This window comes from Anoplopoma fimbria, chromosome 22 (assembly GCF_027596085.1).
Source record: "Anoplopoma fimbria isolate UVic2021 breed Golden Eagle Sablefish chromosome 22, Afim_UVic_2022, whole genome shotgun sequence".
Taxonomy (NCBI): domain Eukaryota; kingdom Metazoa; phylum Chordata; class Actinopteri; order Perciformes; family Anoplopomatidae; genus Anoplopoma; species Anoplopoma fimbria.
Window position 1 is genome coordinate 13,002,924 of NC_072470.1, and position 21,005 is coordinate 13,023,928.

The 21,005-nt window shown below is 44.1% G+C and overlaps 1 protein-coding gene across 1 annotated transcript; it reads right to left on the minus strand.

Annotated features, from left to right (window-relative positions):
• Positions 1–322: 322 nt before the first annotated feature.
• On the minus strand, positions 323–20,651 carry prkx (protein kinase X-linked). The gene is made up of 8 exons (XM_054623903.1): positions 20,142–20,651; positions 13,626–13,794; positions 11,529–11,792; positions 8,175–8,294; positions 5,264–5,359; positions 3,381–3,438; positions 2,025–2,102; positions 323–1,816 (listed from the first exon to the last, which is right to left on the minus strand). The coding sequence occupies exons 1-8, from the start codon at positions 20,314–20,316 to the stop codon at positions 1,691–1,693; spliced, it is 1,086 nt and encodes a 361-aa protein (XP_054479878.1). The 5' UTR covers positions 20,317–20,651; the 3' UTR covers positions 323–1,690.
• Positions 20,652–21,005: the final 354 nt, after the last annotated feature.

The window sequence follows — 21,005 nt, forward strand, 5'->3', positions numbered from 1 at the left end:
ATGCTTTAATACTTTTAAAACAAAGTGACTACACGTCTGCTCATTGATGCTGAATCAACAGTAGATGATGGAATGTAAACTATGACACAATGGATTCAATATGATGCTGCCAGATTAGGATATATATGAAGATATGGAGTAGAGGACTGATATATCAGCCAGGTTAATATTATTGGTTAATATTACCTATTCACAGATATATCAGAATAAACGTGCTTCTAATACGACACAAGAAATGTCAGTTGAGAAACATATACATATATATATATATATATATATATATATATGCTATGATTAGCTAGTCTGCGTAAAATGGGCGGGGCTAAGTGAAGGGTCAATTTGAAACGTGAGACCGCCCCCCCGCTAGTTTTAAAGTTCTACCAGTCAAAACAAAGGGCATAAATCTAGTTTACCCTTCAAACCTGTGGATGTACAACAGGCATCCTTGTCTAACACCTCCTCTACACAGACCACAGCACAGGAAGTAAAGGTAACATGAACCCAAAGCATCTTCTCACACTTTGGAGTACTTTCTTGTGTTTAATGCATGTTACTACAGTCATTGTGTATTGTGGAAGTCAGCTGACGTGGCATAAAGAGCGAGAAGGTCCACGTGAGAAGAACAAACACAGGACTTTCACCCAGGTATCCAGGTACCTGCAGCTCTTTAGGTCTGAGCACCAATGAGGACCTTTTAGTTGTAATGAAGGGTGAGGCACAGAAATCACATGGTCACTTGGATTTTAATGGCATTGAACAAAAATCATATGAAGTTTGTTTTTTAAAGGCCAATATTGTCCCAAAAACAGCAAAGGAAGAATTCTGCAGGTAAAGTGAGACGCTGCTGAACACTGTAGTGAAGCTGAGAAGAGTGACAGGGCTCACCTCACAGGGCGGGGCTTTAGAAGCACGACAGCTATGATAATGAGGATGAGGATGATGAAGATGAGTGAGCAGAGAGTACCATGGGAGAGTCTGTAGTTCCCGTGTGGAGCAGCTGTGACTGTAGGCTAATGACACAGTCCTTTGGCTGAGTAAAGCTGTTTACAGGAGGAGACATGTACGGAGATGATAACCAGCATTATGCATATTGAGCTCTATGTAACAGGAGACATCATGCCCATCTAACGGTGTAAGGCACCTCTTTACAAGTGCTATGCTTTACAGAGAAAGAGTCGGACTCCTGACGGATACAGAACAATGAGTGTAAACCAGCTGACGGGTACAGCACCGGTCTGGAGTCACATTAAATATGACTGCATGATCGTTTCTTTAAAAAGAGATAACATATAAAACAGAATAATATAAAAAGAGACCTGATTATTCTCGTTTTTTTTAAAACCTAGAAAGTAAGAGTCTTTTGGTTTCAAAGGAAACACTTTTTTTTTTTCTTTTTTTTGCATATGAGCAGGCTCAGAGAAAAAACTGTGATAAAAAAAATGAAACCAGCAAAAGGTTTGACACGAGTCAGATAAATAAAAATATAAAAAGCAAATCATCTGTGTGGTATCGTACATGTCACGGCTTCTATTTGAAGTTTGTCTTCAGGGAGGCCGTAGTTATGGATCGATGAGGCTCCAGCGCTCTGATAAATAAGATGTTCTCCATGACAGCCGCTGGAACAGTTACTACTCATCACGTCGTGTCAATTCTCAGGATATTCCGTCAATAAATAACGCCGGCTCAGGGATCAGAAGTTCTTGAAGATCTCCAGGTCCTTCTGAGGCACAGGAGGGTCTTTCTTCCAGTCGTCCTCGGGGTAAACGTCAAAGTTGGAGGTGTCTCCCTCGTGGGACACTTTAGGAACGATGGGAGGCTGAGGAGACAACGGGACAGTTCAATGGTGGACAGATGGATGGACTGACACACTCACACCATTCATGTCAATGTGCATGCTCCTCCACACGAACATGTGCCTCATGTTAGGTCGCTGATACAAGAGTGACAATGTATTGATTAAAGGTTCAATCCAGTCATCATTTCATGGCTTACACATTCAGTATGATCTTTTAAAACCAGCTCACCTTCAGCTTCCTCAAAGGAACGGCCTCCCAGTCAATCACCTTGAACCACCGATGCTTCTTCACATCATCTGCTCCGTTCTGAAACACAAAAGAACAGTCCATCATCTATCTAGAGGAACAGTCCATCATCTATCTAGAGGAACAGTCCATCATCTATCCAGTGGAACAGTCCATCATCTATCTAGTGGAACAGTCCATCATCTATCCAGTGGAACAGTCCATCATCTATCCAGTGGAACAGTCCATCATCTATCTAGTGGAACAGTCCATCATCTATCTAGTGGAACAGTCCATCATCTATCCAGTGGAACAGTCCATCATCTATCTAGTGGAACAGTCCATCATCTATCCAGTGGAACAGTCCATCATCTATCCAGTGGAACAGTCCATCATCTATCTAGTGGAACAGTCCATCATCTATCTAGTGGAACAGTCCATCATCATCTATCCAGTGGAACAGTCCATCATCTATCCAGTGGAACAGTCCATCATCTATCTAGTGGAACAGTCCATCCTGTTCTTCTCTGTTGGCCTCCACCAATCGATATCATCTAGTCTGGGATTATGTGGAGTTAATCAGGGCTTAGAGAACTATTTGTTTCATTGAGAGTCACAGCTCCTCCACACTGAATGTGAATCCACACAACTCCTCCTGATGCATGATCAAGTGGCAGTAAAACTTACACTCTAGTTTACACTGGAAGACTCTGCCCAGAGATCAGCAGAATAAACAGCTCTCTCGTTTCCCTGAGGCTCCACACAGTGAAGAGAGTCTAAATGCTCCTCCTCCACATCCAGACGTTTAGTTGGGTGGTGTAGCTGTTAGGGGGGGTTAAGAGGAGCAGGAGAGGAGCAGGGTTTATGAGTCCTGCTCATAATCAGAGTCAACCTGTATATGTATATATGAGGAGTCAGGAGATCCATCCACTCCTGAGCTGAAGGACACTCTGGTGATTATGGATGTGAGATGGACTCCCTCAGACCTCAGTGCTCTGTCCAGCAATGATTCAGCTAAACTTACTGTATACATGATAACTGTTAAGAGAGAGTAATATTCATCTAATGTCAATCATCTAAGAATAGTTACATTAGTCAGACATTAGTCAGACATTAGTCAGACATGAGTCAGACATTACTATCAGGCAGATAAACAGTCCTTCTGTAAAAGTCTCCTCATTTCTCCCTAACTGGAACCATGTGGAGCTCCAGTCCTCCTCAGACTGCTGACGTCAGACTACCGGACACTGTGACATATATCAAATATATATATATATATCAAATATATATATATATATAAATATGTCATACATGGAGCTGTCATGTGGTTCATGGAGACAGGAAGTGGAACCGACTCACCTTCATGTTTCCGAGCCGCCGGGCTCGGTCGATGACCAGGAACTTCTTGATGAGATCTCTGGAGGGAAAGAAACAGTCATGAACCCAGAGCTGTACACTGTCTATGTCTCTCTCTCTCTCTCTCTATGTCTCTCTCTCTGTCTTTCTTTGTATTTGTCTCTCCCTCTCTCTCCCCCCCTCTGTCACAATGACAGACGTTGCTCACCACAGGTGAAAGGTGACTCTGGCGGGTTAAGTGAGTTGTGTCTCTCTCTTAATCTTTTAATTGAACATAGTGATCACTCTTTTTTTAATACGCTGCAGCTTGTGATGAAGACCTCCTGAAGATAGAGAGACAGTGGAGGTAGAGAGAGAGGTTCAGTATCTCACATCAGACTCATAAATGCAGAGTCAGCTGTTTCTCTCTCTTTGTCTGAGTTTAGAGTGATGCGTCACAGAGAAATATTATAATCCGCTCAGGGGGAAATATTTATATTAATGCCTTTTCATGGAGAGATTATTAAAGATGTCCGCGCTTCTCTTTTACAATTACAACTTTCAATCTAAAGTTTTCCCCTTCAAACTGCATTAATCTGTATTAATATATTTACAGCACATTTACGGAGGATTTGACATCAGAAACCTTCAATATTAGAATGTAATCATTTGTATTACTAGTGACAGTTTTGGACGTGTCTTTTCAAAATAAACTTCCTACAAAAGGTTGAATTAGTTTTAGGTCTACGGAACAAAAGTACTACATAGCTGTAAAGTCCCAAAGTTACTTAACAAAACCAAAATAAACCTAAAATTCGTAACTAAATTTGAGTAAATTTGATCTGATGGAGATATGGCGTACACCTGAAGTGGGCGGACATGAAGTCACAGTGACCTCGACCGTTGGCTTCACGTGAAACACTAACACCGACCTCCTGGGTGAAAGTCCTGTGTGGATTTGACACATGATCATTTCTTTCTTGGTTAAATCCAAAGACTTGGAGAGTTGCTGTTCGAGGGTTTGGAGTCGGGTTGTTGTTGCTCGTTAAAGGCCCTCTAACACATTCATCCCACCGCATCAGGAATCACATGGTTCCAGTGCAGAGGACAGCGAGGTGGTGCAGAGGGTGTGAGGTCGAGTCAACGCCGCGTCAACACCCGACTCATTTATGACTGACGACAGGACTTTTACTGCCGGGGTCGGTCCTCCAGTCCTCCTCATGGCCCCTGCTATGCTGCTGCTGGAAGCTCCTCTGAAGGCCTTCCTCCTCCTGATGGGTGGAGGCGGTGACATGGCAGCGTGTCAGACTGATGGAAATGGAGGAATATTAAAAGCCTTCTGTGCTGCGCTGCAGAGATGGATGTCTCAGCAGGGTGAAGCTGAATGATGAGGGGGGGGGGGGGAGTGAGTCCGGCCTGTAATCTGTACATTCCTGAGCCCTCCAGCTGGTGTAATGGGCGGTGTGGGCGGAGTCATTAGTGACTGCAGGTCTACCTGAGGCTCCTCTTTAGCTCAGTGACCTCCGTGTTAAAGGAGCGCTGAAGCACTTAAGACCCCCCCCCCCCCCCACACACAACCGTTTGAACTGTCATTTGGATGGTGAGGGTGGGGGGGTCGGGTGGAGTGCATCAGTGACCCTCATTTCCTGACTGGAGGCCAGGGTTTGGTTGTAGATGAGCACCAGCGTGGCTAAAGACCTGCTCCCACTGCATTGATGTGTCACACACACACACACACACACACACACACACACACACACACACACACACACACACACACACACACACACACACACACACACACACACACACACACACACACACACACACACACACACACACACACACACACACACACACACACACACACACACACACACACACACACTCCTGGCTCGGTGTCTTACTTGACGTAGAAGTCCAGATGGCGTGGGAATTCAAGTTTTCCAGCTAGAATCTTCTGGTAGATTCCAAACGGGTTGTCATCATAGAACGGCGGATACCTGTGGAGACAAACACACATCAGCCTCTGAAACCATCACACGCACACACACACACACACACACACACACGCACACACACAGTGTGCAAACTTCTTTCACACTGTGCACAGACAGGATGATGCAAGGAGCAGGTAAAGGAAGCAAGAGCTTGCATCCCCTCACCTGGATGCGTTTGAACTAAATGGAGAGTGAACAGGTGGTGGTGGTGGTGGTGGGGGGGGGGCACCATTTAGAGTGTGTGTGTGTGTGTGTGTGTGTGTGTGTGTGTGTGTGTGTGTGTGTGTGTGTGTGTGGCTATGATAACTCTGCTGCAGACAGAGGCGTCTTTGTTCAGAGTTCTGTGTGTTTGTGTTCCTGCCGCCCCCACAGGCCTTCTGCTGCTGCTGCTCTCCACTGAGTGCTTCACCAGCTCTCCTGCCTTCCCCACCCCCACCCACACCTCCACCCACACTCCAACCTGGCCCTGGACAAGTCATTACCCACAAATTACATAACGGGACCGGCCTCTAAATGCATTACGCACGGAGCAGACAGGCGCATAATCACACCCGTTTGTCACACCACGCTCGCCTCGCCCAGTGAAGAGCTCCGGAGTCTGGAGACTGTGGGACGGGATGTCTGGAGCCTGTGGGACGGGGGAGACTGGAGACTGTGGGACGGGGGCCTCTGGAGACTGGGATGGGGCGTCTGGGAGCCGGTCCTGAACCACAGACTCCACTGGTGTGATGTCATAGGTGGAGAATCTGGGTCAGTGTGGCAGGATGGGAAGGGAATGACATCATGTGACCACTTTCTGACTGAAATATGAGGTTTAACAGAAGAGGAGAGTGTTGGAGTCAAGACCACCTGAGCAGAGACCCAGTCAAGACCGAGACCAGAGAGTATCTAGACCGAGACCAGAGAGTATCTAGACAAGACTAAGACTTTGAGAGGATGAGAACCAAGTCAAGACCAAGACCAGACCAGAGTGAGTCCCACACTGCATGACACACAAAGGATAAATGTGGACCATCAACCAGAGACTCCTCTTCTTCTATTAAAGTGTAAGTGTGAAGCAGCAGAAGATGTGTTGATTAGAAATAATCAAAAAGCATAGTAGAGTGTGTGTGGGAGTTGTGAGCAGTCACAGTAATGATGTGATGGAAAAGGCTTCTTAAACAATCTTCTTACAATCGGCTCATTCATTGAGCCTCCTGGTTTATTTCACTTGTTCAAAGTGTCAACTGTAGCTCCTGGTAACGCTCTAGGAGGAGCCGTTTCTATCAGGAGAGTCTTTAAGTCCTCACTGTGCTTTATGTTTACAGGCAGCACAGCCGTGAGAGGAAGGAGTCCGGAGTTAACCCTGAAACCGCTCCAGCTCCAGGACAGTCTGACTCTGAGGGTGGTGTACTCCGCCTCTCACCCCCAGGACGATGGGAATCCAGAGAGTTACGTTTTGATGCACTCTGGGAATAGAGGCGTTCTGATTAAAGTGGGATTCATCTTTGCATTTAAATACTCTCTTTTTCTGTAATTAACGTGAAAGTGACCCTCAGCCTGAGTGGACCACTGGACGTTCCCTACAGACTGAAGCTGAAGGTTCTCCACACACAACACACACCACACACAGGAAACCAATCATCCTGTGTAAGAGCAGGAATCTGGCCCTGAAGGCAGGATTGTGGAGAGGAGAGCCGTTCCTCTCCTCCCTCGGTCTTGTTTTCTCAACTTGCCCTTCACCCCGCTGGAGGAGGATGATCTCCCACCTCCACCTTTTCACAAGCAGCCGCTACATTCTTGGATCGGGACCTCTGAAGAGCCGCGACACAATGCTGCCAGATGAAGGGAGCTCTTTGTGTGGAGGGGGTCTCTCTCACCGGTCCAGTCGTGTGCACAGCGGACTGCAGCACTTCAAAGCCCGCCCTGATGCATGCTGGGAGAGATGGCTGCATTCTTTCCAATTCAAAAATTCAATAGCTGACCTTTGAGGAGGACTGGAGGAAGCTGCTCCTTATTTGGGAGTTATGGCAACAAGATCTAGTCAAAGTATGCTGTCCTTATTAAACATATAGAGGTCAGGTGTTGTTATACAGGAATACCTAAATATAATATGAACCGCATCTAATACGACATCTGATCAAAAAATAAAAGCAGGTTAAAACTCCTGCTTTATGGTCTGTTTGACTCTAAATGGAGCATCATTTACTAAATGAACATCATGCTGTATTGAAGAAGACTTGAAACTAGAGATTGAGACCATAAACTCATGTTTACAATGTTTACTGAGGGAATAAATCAAGAGAGAAGTAGAGTCATTTTCTCATAGACTTCTATACAACCAGAGGAGTCGCCCCCTGGTGGACACAGAGAGAATGCAGCTTTAAGACTCTTCTCGTTAGGCAGGGTATGGATAGAATACTCTTCTTTGTTCATGAAAGAGCCAGACATAATGAGGGGTTTTTAATATCATCAGATAACGCCAGTCAATATTCAGGTAGTCTGGTGTGTCTGTGGAACAAAGTCTCATCACTGTGAGACCTTCAGCTCTGCTCTCTGAGAAACCCACCTTATTATTCACGGAGAGCTGGATGTGTTTCTGAGGCGGATCAACGCCATTGTTCCGTCTCCACAACAATGAGACCCTTTCTCATCCTTCTCTCTCAGCTGTGCAGCAACGCCACCCTGTCACTCTCCACAAAGCCACCTTCTCCTACAGCCGCTGGGCTTTTATTTTGTTAAACGGGACTGGAGGTCCAGATCCTCCGTGTCTCCGGTGGAGGAGAGCGCCCCCCGGTGTCTGCAGAGGGTGGAGGTGTGGTGGAGAAGGAACACTTACCCAGCCAGCATCTCGAAGATGAGGATGCCCAGAGCCCACCAGTCCACCGCCCGGCCGTGACCTTTGCTCTGGATGACCTCGGGGGCCAGGTACTCGGGGGTGCCGCACAGGGTCCAGGTCCTGATGGCACAGAGAGAGAGAGGGAACAGGTTTGAGGAGCATTTAGTAAGAAGTTATTTATCCAACATAAAGCAGACGTTCTGTGGTAAGATTACTTTGCTACACATTAGCAGAGTCAAACGTTTCCAACACAAATCAAATCATTTCAACGCCCTTGTAGGAACTCAACAAAGTGATTTAGAAGATTTAAGCCACAGACGTGAACATAAACTATCCTAACGTGTGATCTGACATTGTCTATGTCTCTGTTTTAATAACTTTGCCTGCTTTTAATCTTCTCGTTTCTTGTGTTTGATGAGCTGAGGGCAAAGTCCAAACACACACATATTCTAATTATTCCATTAATCTGCCAGTTTTTCTAAATGAATCGATTCATGTTTCAACAATTTACAGGATTTTGGACAAGGACAAGCAGCACATTGTCACATTTCAGGAGCTGCAACCACGAAATGTTAAAACCATCGATGAATTTCCTTCCGATCAACTAATCTATTGATAGAATACAAGCGTCCTCTCTTGCAGGAATAAGTGTTTTCATAATATCTAGTGCAGCGTCTCGTTCTCCTCTGTTTTCAGGATTACCGACATTATAGTCACAACATTTATGCAACAGAGGAAACACTGCAATGACTGTTAAAAGTAGGACAAACACATGAAGACGTGGCGTTTATGACTCTACCCGTGTATAGATATGTTACCGTCAAAGAGACCTCTCCTGAGCCGTCAGTGTCATCTCTATAGTACGAGGAGGCTCAGGACGTGTGGATACAGGAGTAATAAATATATATATGTGTGTGTGTGTGTGTTTGACAGGAGGTCCAGAGGCCTCACAGAGCGTCTGACTGACACACGGCGGTCCAAACATGCTCAGAGCTGCCTGTGAAAGCCACTTGTCCTCTGATGAAGAGCACTCGGCCCGGCGCCAGCCTTTCATCGTCTGTCACCGGTATCACCTGGGTAATGACCTCTTTCGGCCAGTTGCCATGGCGACGGTAATTTGTATGGAAATGATGTCGGCCCTGACGGAGGCGGCTGATGTCGGGGGGGGTACAGCGTGGGGTAACAAGGGGAGAAGATGTGCGTCTTTGTGTTGAAATGAGGGCGTCTGCCAGCAGGGGGCGCTGTGGCAGCGTGGGGGTTCTTTCATTAGGGTTCAGGAGGTTCCATCAGAGTCCCAGGAGAAAAAGGACAGAGAGGACATGAGCAGGATGGCTTTGCTTGTTCTTCTACTAGAAGATCCATAAATCACTTAGATTTATTGATTAAAAACTACAAATATCTGCGTAAAGCTGGAGTCCTGGTTTATAGAGAACAACAGATCATTGTTTCATACCCTGACTACTGTCATTTACAAATCCTTCCTCAGGACAGAACAACAACAAACTGAAGATCCACTAGATGGCAGGAGGGGACTCAACAGCAGCTACGAGGTTCTCCTGAATGCACCGTGACGTTCCTGTCGGCCTACATGCTCATGGGTGGGGTGGGTGGGGGGAGTCCACTAGTTGCGCCAGTCTCTTCATGTTCTAAAGCCGACAAACTAGTTGTTCTGTCAACAGTGTCTTCATTCTTTCCATAACTCAGGGTGAAGGGAGCAGAAGGGTTTCACTGTTCTGTGGTTCCTCCGGGGACAGGAGATATAGAACGTTAGCGAGAACCGTTTAATATTACAAAGTGAATCATGCAAAGAGGTAGTGGGTCAATACTTATTAAAGAAGAGGGAAAAGGTCCTGATCAGACAAAGAAATGAGATCTGACAAGTCCAGTTGGATGAGTTTATCAGACTCCCAAACACTAAACAGAAGTGTGTTGTACTCACAGACTGAACATCTTATCTTCTTATCTCAGAACAGAAGGATGATCATATCATGGCCACATGCACTGACATTTGTGTTGCCCTAATGTGTGATTTAAAACTATTTCTACTTTAAAATATCTGTCAGGTAGAGAAGTTATTTTCATTTTACATGAGTAAAGAACAGAGTAAAAAAGTTGACTGCTTAAAGATCAATATGTTATTATTCTACCTGCCATTTTGTTTGAAACCAATACGTTAGAAAGGTAAAACTGTTCCTTAATTAACTAGAAAAAAGGAAAGCAAATCATATGATATCACCATCATGAGTATATGTTTACATATAGTTGTAACAGAACAACATTTTATAATCCTGTTCCCCTCAGATCCATCATTAGGAGGGAAAAACATTGTAAATATTTGAAAGGATGAATAAAATATTGTCTTTAATATTGCATTGTTGATGCAATATTAAGATTCAAGGAGCTCTACCGGCTACAGTGACTCACATCTTCTCAAAGGAAAAGCCCTTTTATTGTCTGTTTGAGTATCACAGATGGATACATGACCCCCCCCACTCCATCAGCTGAGTCACAGCGAGTCCTCCCCGGCTGTGTACAGTGTGAGCTCAGACCCACAGTGAGCAGTGACAGCTGCTTTGTCATTCACTCTCTACTGACAATCAATCAGGCATCGAACACCCGGAGCGGAGAGAGGAGTATCCCCGACTGTCACTCAGCAGCAGCCACACTCACACTCACACACACTCACACTCAGCAGCAGCAGCATATCCAAACATGTTTGAGTACATGAGTGATGGTAGTTTTCCACGTCGGCGTCTCGTCTGAATCTACCCTGATGAGGTCAGCCCTGATACAGGTCTGAACACAGCGGCGTCACGGTATCAGAGCGTGTGCAGCGCAGAGAGATAATGAAGATTAAACGCACGTCCTCTTCCGTGTAATAAACGTATCTCTGCTCTTTAATCTCTTCAGCAGGACGGGAAGTCCGTCTGGATGACAAAAGGCCGTCGCCTCAGAATCCTCTTACTGTTTTTACAGGATATTCTTTCAATCTGAAAAGTGAGGAGGAAATCTCATCTGTGCTTTTCTCTCTGACCCTCTGTGAAACCTCGACTGTATCTGTACAGGAGACCATCCCACCAGCACTGGTCCAACAGCTGACCAGTGGGCTTCACCATCAGCTCCTGACCCATTTTTTCACAAGCTTCATATGTTCAGAACATCCTAACATCTGTCATTTATCAGAGAGAGATGGACCTGGACTGACATCCTTTAAATCACACTTCATCTACTCGTTTCTACGTCCCTTTGTCCTCTCCGACCTGGCCTCCACTCTAGTCCCTGTCAGTCTGAACCTCTTCATAACCGCTCTGTAATCGTGGCTGTCAAAAAGAGCGTGCAGTTATTCCCCGTCACCTGTCGGAGAGCTTCTTAGCGAAGCCGAAGTCGGTGAGGCGGATGTGTCCTTCGCTGTCCAGCAGGATGTTCTCCGGCTTCAGGTCCCGGTACACCACCTCTTTGGAGTGCAGGTACTCGATGGCGCACACGATCTCCGAGGTGTAGAAGAGGCCCGTGGCGTTGCTGAAGCGCCCGCGGCTGCGCAGGTAGCTGAAGAGCTCGCCGCCCGGCACGTAGTCCATCAGCATGTAGAGGAAGCGCTCGTCGTGGTGCGTCCAGAACCTGAGACAGGAAACACACACAGCGAGACGTTCTGTTTAATGAAAGCTGAAGAGTGAGGCTGAAGAGTGAGGCTGAAGAGTGAGGCTGAAGAGTGAGGCTGAAGAGTGAGGCTCCTCTGCTCCTCTGAGTGCACCGCAGGGTGAACCTGTTGAACCTGTGACTGGTGCTGCTCTACAACGGTGTGAGGAGGAAGAGGCCTCCAGAGGAAGGAAACGCTGAGCTCTGTCACTGATGGAGATGGAGGAGGAAGAGCTGGCTGAGCACAAACACCACCACTGTCACTGATGGAGATGGAGGAGACTCTCTCTCCTCCACTGACTCTCTCCTCCACGACTCTCTCCTCCACTGACTCTTTCCTCCACAAGAGCTGGCTGACTCTCTCTCCTCCACTGCCTCTCTCTCCTCCACTGCCTCTCTCTCCTCCACTGCCTCTCTCTCCTCCACACCACTGCTCTCTCTCCACTGCCTCTCTCCTCCACTGACTCTCTCCTCCTCCACCACTGCCTCTCTCTCCTACTGACTCTCTCTCCTCCACTGCCTCTCTCCTCCACTGACTGACTCTCTCTCCTCCACCTCTCTCCTCCACTGCCTCTCTCTCCTCCACTGACTGACTCTCTCTCCTCCACTGCTCTCCTCCACTGACTCTCTCCTCCACTGCCTCTCTCCTCCACTGCCTTCATATCTCCACACCTCCTCTGCTCTGTCTGTCTGCTGGAGCTAGAGCTACCTCCATCTACAGTCACGTTTACTGACTGTTATCAGACAATCTTCCTTCTAAACAGTGTGAACTTCACTCTCTATAACGGCAAAACATGCAGGACAAAAAGATACCTTCTCATCTCTTAATTATAAACGAGACATATCAGTCTTTTTCAGGCTCATACTCAAATGTGACTCTCTTGTTGACTGAAGAAATGATGAGATATGAGACTGTAACAATACGAGTTAGAAGAATCGTTACATAAATAAATAAAAAGGTATCAAATCAAATAGATCCTGTGATCGACGATTAGACAAAGTTTAGTGTCTTTGTTCACTTGGATCCTTTTGTAAAACAGATTAGTTAACTGATAAATAAATATGCCGTCAGATGTCAGACATGTCAAAGATGTGTTTGAGGTCATTTGTAAACTCTCTCACTACATATCTGTGTTATTCTTGTATTTGGTCAGTGTCCCAGATTTAAGGGAACCTTATCTTAAATGTGTTTTCTTTAGTCAGTTCATAATAAATGCTGTATTTAACCTTATCTTAGTATCATTATATCTTAGGGCTGCTGTAGTTTAGTGTGAGCCCTCCAGGCAGAGGAGATGAGCTTGTTCCTGAAGAGCCGACGAGCTGTTCCAGGTTTTACTGAGAGTTGGAATGTTTCTGCTGTAAAAGTCTCTTTTCTTTTAAATATAACAGCATCAGAACTCTGTCTGTGTGATGAAAACAACAACAGACGCATTCATTACTCCAACCTGCTGCCATTCAAACATTCACAGTGAGCCTTTGTGTCCGCTTCATTTAACACAATGTTTTCATTTCTTACCATGTCTCAGGCTCCATGGAGCTAACCGCGCTAACAGCGCTAACGGTACAAACTACGGCAAAGAAGAACGGTGTTCACCATCATTTCATTCACCTCCGTTAAAGCTCTGAATGATGCATATTACTGACAGCAGCTATCCTCAGAGCGCCATCTAGTGTCCCGCAGAGGAACTGACAAACGGCTGGGTTAAAGCTAAAGTTCTGTGTGTGTGTGTGTGTGTGTGTGTGTGTGTGTGTGTGTGTGTGTGTGTGTGTGTGTGTGTGTGTGTGTGTGTGTGTGTGTGTGTGTGGGGGACTCACAGTCGGATGAGGAAGGGGTGGTTGACCTCGGACAGCACCTCCTTCTCGTTGTGGACGTGCTGCTCCTGCTTCAGTCGGATCACGTCGGGGATCTTCATCTGCTTCAGGGCGAAGAAGGCCCGGCTCTTCTGGTCCTTCACCAGGAAGACTCGGCCGAAGGTGCCCGTACCTGAGAGGGGGAGACGGGGAGACGGGGGGGATTAACCACAGCACACTGGTGACCACCAGACCATGACAAAGAACCGCTTAGCCAACGCTCTGCATGTATTGATCATGTTGGAGTGCTGTGCTTCACCACACTGATGCTCCAACATTTATCAGTGATCATAAAGAGATGAAACCACTGCTCTATTGTTTCCATTTTAAAAAATGTGTTATTCATTTATCATTTTAGCCAAAAAGCACGTCTCTACTTATTGAAAATGAATTGAAAACATCATGAAGCTGTTGTTAATCTGCAGAATATAAAATGACAACCGTGACCTTGAGGAGGAGCAGATTCTGACTGTTTCAATTTAGAAAAATCAATCTGTTTAAGTCCTGAAAATCATCATCATTGTTGTTCAGTCAGATTATTTCAATTAAAATGAATGAATGAATCAATCAACTGACTTCTGTTAAGCTGTCTGCCTCCAGGGCTCCACGTGAACGTTCACTGTGCTCACTTATTGTGTTTGTCACAAGCCTTTTGTGTATTTAATAATAATAATATTAATACATTTTATTTGTATCCCCATTTTTTTTAGTATTTATTTCTACTAAATTGGCTTGTGGAGTTACTGTACTGATGATTAAACTAATAATCACTCTTTTGCAGACTGACTCCTCTCTGACTCCTCTTTACTCACACTGAACCTTTTGTCTCAGGTGTATTTGGTGTTTCCATGGCGACGGAGACACAGCAACACCTCCGTAAATGTCCATGCATAAACACAGTCTGTTTGGGAGACCCCGCTGCTTTTGGACAGATTCTGGGTTTTCTGGAAGCTTCTTCAACTTTTTCTCATCTTACATTTTAACTTCTTGTGTTTCGTATCAACCAGACGCACCCAAAGTGTCTCTGCTGACAAACGCTGCGCCTCCTTTCCCTTCTCAGGGGTCTGCGTTTAGTAATACATGACATTTATATAGCTCCTCTTCTCCTCCGGTTCTGAAACATGAAGTCACTGCTTCCTGTGTTAAAGCTGCATTCTCTCTGCTGTCCACCAGGGGGCGACTCCTCTGGTTGTATAGAAGTCTATGAGAAAATGACTCTACTTCTCTCTTGATTTATTCCCTCAGTAAACATTGTAAACATGAGTTTATGGTCTCAATCTCTAGTTTCAAGTCTTCTTCAATACAGCATGATGTTCATTTAGTAAATGATGCTCCATTTAGAGTCAAACAGACCATAAAGCAGGGGATGCTTTAGGGCCAAGAACCCTGCAGGAGCTAGTGTACGGACTCAAATAGCAGCTGTTTCATGAGAACTTCAAGCCCCGCCCACCCACTGGCACACCTGGACAATCACTGTGTGGTACGGGCTTTTTGTTTATTTTTTACAAATTCCTGATGACGTACAGGTGTGTGTGTGTGTGTGTGTGTGTGTGTGTGTGTGTCAGACAATCTGACAATCCCTGCTTTTGAAGCCAGCAGAGCTCTTTGGTTTCAGAGGCAGAACTGCTTCCTGTGATCAAGTAAAAGCTAAAATAAGGAATTAAAGACACTAAAAATGGAGTCAGACAACAAGACTTGAAGGAGAAGCAGCCGTTGCTCTTGAAGAGGAGCTAGGAGGAGCTGACCTCAGTATCTCACCCCCCTTCCTCTCTGCATAACAACGAGCCTAACCGGTGTAACATTTCAAGTGTCTGAACAAACCCCTTCACTGCACACAGGGTGCATTGTGGGAGCGTTTGAACGGAGAGGAGAAACAAGACGACCACTCAGTGAGCCGAGGACAAAGAATCAGACTCCAACCAGTGAAGGTCCGGTTGGTTTCCGAGTCATGTGACCCTCTAAACTGGGTCATCCATGACTCCTCTCCCACCTGCTGCCTCTCTGGGCAGAACAAAGGAGCGGCGGACCAACAAACCCTCCAGGTATCACGTCGCTGAAGAATTCATGAGCTCTGAGCGGACTAGTTGGCGTCGCCGTGGAGGGATATTCTCGGGGTCACGAGGTCACCGCAGCACGCCGCCTCCTGATTCCAGTGACAATTAAACAACAGCAGGCGGATGAAGAGCTTTGGCTGATTTGTTTTAGGCAGCAAATCCCTCTCATCAGACAGAATGCCTTGGCAAATTGGATTTCTGGAAGCGTTCTCCCAGCAGCACGGGGGGGGGGCTCCCAGCTCGGGCCTCGCGTGCAGCTTAACATATATTCTAAAGGAGCAGCGTGACGTCATAAATCAGAGTATTGCTATTAATGAGGCCGGCTGGAGGGGTGCGGTGTCATCACTCTGCTGTTTGATATCATTCATTCTCCGTCTGCAGCGCCTGTGACAGACGCATCTCAGTCGTGTGCAGCGGACGGACTAGCTTCGGACCTTTATAAACTAGAGCATGAACTAAATGCGAGACTGAAAGGACGTCATTGAAACACATCGATTGTTTCTAAAGCACTGCATAGACGGGACTCTCTCTCTCCTTTATTCACCTCCAGACTCCTCACACCTGCTGACTAAGCACTGCTCTGTTCATGCCCCCAGCTTGAATCTAACATGATGGTGCGTTTTCCCCATTGTTGGCCTCTCTCTGTTGGAGCTTTCCCCTCCATCGCTCACCAACACTAAGACCCATTGTGTCTCTTTAGCTCTTCAACACCCATCAAGAAATGTCTGTTCTTTTAGAAGGAATCTTTGGATTTTGCACTTTATGCTCCTGACTATTAATACAAAGAACATTATGACTTACTCATCTCATTGTGGTCATATCAACATAATGTACTGCATCCTCTAAAACAGCCTGCTGGTCGAATGAAATAACAAAAGACATAAAATACATATGTCAACCGTAAGAAGAAAGAAAAGTGATAAAGGGTTCATACTTGTATTCTGGGTTCCTACTAGAACATGTTTCCATGTTAAAAAGCACATTCTTTTCCTCATACTGTCTCTTTAAGCCCCCCTCCAGATAAAACCCAGTCTGCTCTGATTGGCTCGTGAGAAAGACATGCCACACCTTTGCCCAGGTAGATCTCCAGCCGTGGGCGGTGTATTTCAATGAGGCAGCATGTGACACAGGAAGAGCAGCCACATCTGATGAATCACATGTTTTTATGATCCAGGTAGCCCACGAAACACTGACAGGTCTGTCTTAATTCAGGTTGTGGGGTCTGGGCCCTCTAGAACGTAGGCCTGGTTCTGTGCTCTAGTCTCACATGAGAGAAGACTCTTGTTGTGTTGCTGAAGAGTTAAAGGGAGAAGCCGTTGTGTAACCTCATGATGAAGGCGTGACTCAACCGTCTCTGGTTTGGAGTGAACAGGGTGAGTAACTGGCTGAAGGGCGGGTTGTTGTCTGAACAGGGACTAACCTAACCTCAGCCTGGCATGCGAGCTCGTCTGAACACCAACCGTCCGGTGGACACGCCTCTGACTGACTGAACAGCCTCAACAGTCATTGTGTGTCTGATGACTGACCCCCCATCAACCGGCTCCCTGATGGTGGTTCTACCGTCTACACAAGTAAAATGTCCCCAAAACACAACTGTGCAGGACGGGTTATCATGTGGTTTTGGATTCACCAAAATGTCCAACTCCCAATTTAAATGTTTAGACTCTCCATTCTGTGCACCAGTACTCCCACAGCACGGAGAAACAAGCAGGATGATTCCCTTTACGGTGTCCATTAACAGGAAGTAATGGACTCCACAGAGGCGTCCACGGCCTCCACTAATGCCTGATAATGGACACCATCCCTTACTTAAACTACAACATGCAATAGATGTGATGGACACATGAAATGTTTACAGATCCTCAATGTTTAGTCATATAGTCATGACTGTGTTGCAGTGACTGCTTCCACACAGACGGACGGGTTCAGATGCTGAAAATGTATTTTTCCATGCAGCGTTGAAAAGAAAAACACTGCCTGAGGCCCGTTCTATACTTTAGTGCGTCTCTTATTCAGACGGGAGGACAGCATGTGCAGCTCTCCACACGACTACACTCTGGGACGATTAGCTGGACGGACTGTGTTGAACCAAGAGGACAAATGATAACCACGGAGGAGGAAGGAGGTCAGCTGGGACGGGCTGACACCGACAGACAGCTGATACCCTGAGAGGAGACGGATACATCTATAAAACATAGATTTAATATGTCTTTGAGTGGCGTTTCAAGTCATATAGTGTATATATAGAGTCTGGACGTCTGGGCCAATGTCACTGGTTGTTGTATCTATTGGGATTCACACTATGTCGTTATTGAAAACAATGAGGGGAATATGTTTAGATATTATATACAAAGTAGGGTTAACTCAACACCTGAATGATATCACTATTCTGTCTACGAACTCTTTCATCATTTCATTAAATATTCAGCATCTAACGTCCCAACGCAGGAACTTTGCTGCAATGAAATAGAGAAAAACAAACCAATAATTAGGCATCTAAAGTGTGTTATGATGTTTTATGGATCAATAACTAATAGTTCAATCAAGAAATGACTTGACAGGTTGTTAGATGTTGACAATAATCATGCTTTGATTGATTGATTGTCATTTTTTAAGCCAAAAATAGCTGCTCAACTATAAATATATGCAATACAAATACACTGTGCAATTATAGTTATGAAGTTTTTCTGTTGTGGATTCTTTACTGTTTTTATTGCTTATTTATAATACTTGTTTTTCTTTTACTATGTCTCTTTATATATTATAATATTTGCAGGTTTGCTAAGGGTTTTGACTGCTGCTTACACAAACAGAGCATTTCTATATTTTAAGTGGAATCTTGTAGTTTTCTTTGTAGGCCAATAAATCAATAAATTAGACTGTAATGCACATTATTATTAACAGTATTGTAATGCACATTATTATTAACAGTATTGTAATGCTCATTATTATTAATATTATTATTAACAGTATTGTAATGCTCATTATTATTAACATTATTGTAATGCTCATTATTATTAACATTATTGTAATGCTCATTATTATTAACATTATTTGTATTACTAGCATTATTATTCAGTGTTATTAATATTAACATTATTACTAACATTATTATTAACAGTATTATTAATGCTCATTATTATTAACATTATTGTAATGCTCATTATTATTAACATTATTATTAACAGTATTATTAACATTATTACTAATATTATTATTAACATTATCATTATTATTAACATTATTATAAAGCTCATTATTACTAACATTATTACTATTACTAACATTATTATTAACATTATTATTAACATTATTATTAACATTATTATTATTATTATTATCATTATTACTATCATTATTAAGCATTATTATTATTATTATTACTACTATCATTATTCATTATTAACTATATTATTATTATTATTATCATTATTATCATTATTTACTATCATTACTTAAAGCTCATTGTATTAACAGTATTATTATTATTACTATCATTATTATTATTACTATTATCATTATTATTATTAACATTATTATTACTATCATTATTATTATTACTATCATTATTATTATTACTATCATTATTATTATTATTATTATTATTATTATTATTACTATCATTATTATTATTACATTATCATTATTATTATTACTATCATTATTATTATTATTATTACTATCATTATTATTATTACTATCATTATTATTATTATTACTATCATTATTATTATTATTATTATTATCATTATTATTACTATCATTATTATTATTACTATCATTATTATTATTACTATCATTATTATTTATTATTATATTATTATTATTATTATTATCATTATTATTATTACTATCATTATTATTATTACTATCATTATTATTATTACTATCATTATTATTATTATTACTATCATTATTATTATTATCATTATTACTATCATTATTATTATTACTATCATTATCATTATTACTATCATTATTATTACTATCATTATTATTATTATTACTATCATTATTTATTATTATTACTATCATTATTATTATTACTATCATTATTATTATTACTATCATTATTATTCATTATTACTATCATTATTATTATTATTACTATCATTATTATTATTACTATCATTATTATTACTATCATTATTATTATTATTACATTATACTATTATTATTATTACTAACATTATTATTATTATTATTTACTTATTATTATTATTACTACATTATTATTATTATTATTACTATCATTATTATTATTACTATCATTATCATTATTACTCTCGTTGTCGTTCACAGTGTTTCTGCGGCTCAGAGGTTTCCCCTCTCACGCAGTCCTTGAACGCAGCGTGTGACGCGGTCCCCGTGCAGACCGCCGTCCATCGCTGCGGATTCCCACCGCGCGCCGCGTCCCTGAACTCACCCACGGTGGCCACGGTGTCCAGCTCCTCCAGGCGGAAGCTGCCGCCTCTGCCGCTGCCGCTGCCGCTGCCGCTACCGCTGCCGCTGCTGCTGCCGCTGCCGCCCCCGGCCGCCGCGCCGCTGCCGTCCCTCGGGGCCTGCGCGTCGTGTCCTCCCGCCTGCGCTCTGGACGCCATGTCGCCTCCGCTAGTGGGACATGTCCGCGTGACGTCAGAGCGTCTTCTGAGGGAGACAAAGAAGCAGAGCGACAGCTGCGCATGCGCGACGCGCTAGCGGCGTGAGCGGCTAACAGCTAGCTGCAGCGGACGCTCCGGCGCTACCAGCCGGCCTGCATGCTGCCTGTCCTCTGTCCTCTGTCCTCTGCTGCTCAGCCTCTCACTCTGCCTCTCACTCTGCGCTCTCACCCTGCGGTCTCACCCTGCACGCCTCACTCTGCCGCCTCACTCCGCCGCGCTCACCCTTTCTCCGCGGCCACGCCAACCAGGAAGCGACACGGCGGAGGCGGCCGGGCAGCTTCCGGTGGGGCAGTGTCAAAGTAAGAGACGTGACGGAGCCCCCGGGCGGTTAACGGGTAAATCACAGTCCCACACGTAACGGCGGAGCTTTATTAGAGGCTGTGGAATACATGTAAGAAATGTACTTTATCTAACGAACGACATAAACGAGCGTGTATTTAAATAATACCTTTGTTTTGTTAGACTTCCGGTATCTCCGAGCTTCCTGCGTGTAACTTGATACGGATGGGAGCCAATGAGAGCGAAGCTGTGCCGGGCCGTCGACCAATCAGCTGCGAGGAAGGGTGTGGTGATGAAGACAGGCTGATTATCATTATAATCACATTTATTCATTTATATAGAATATCATT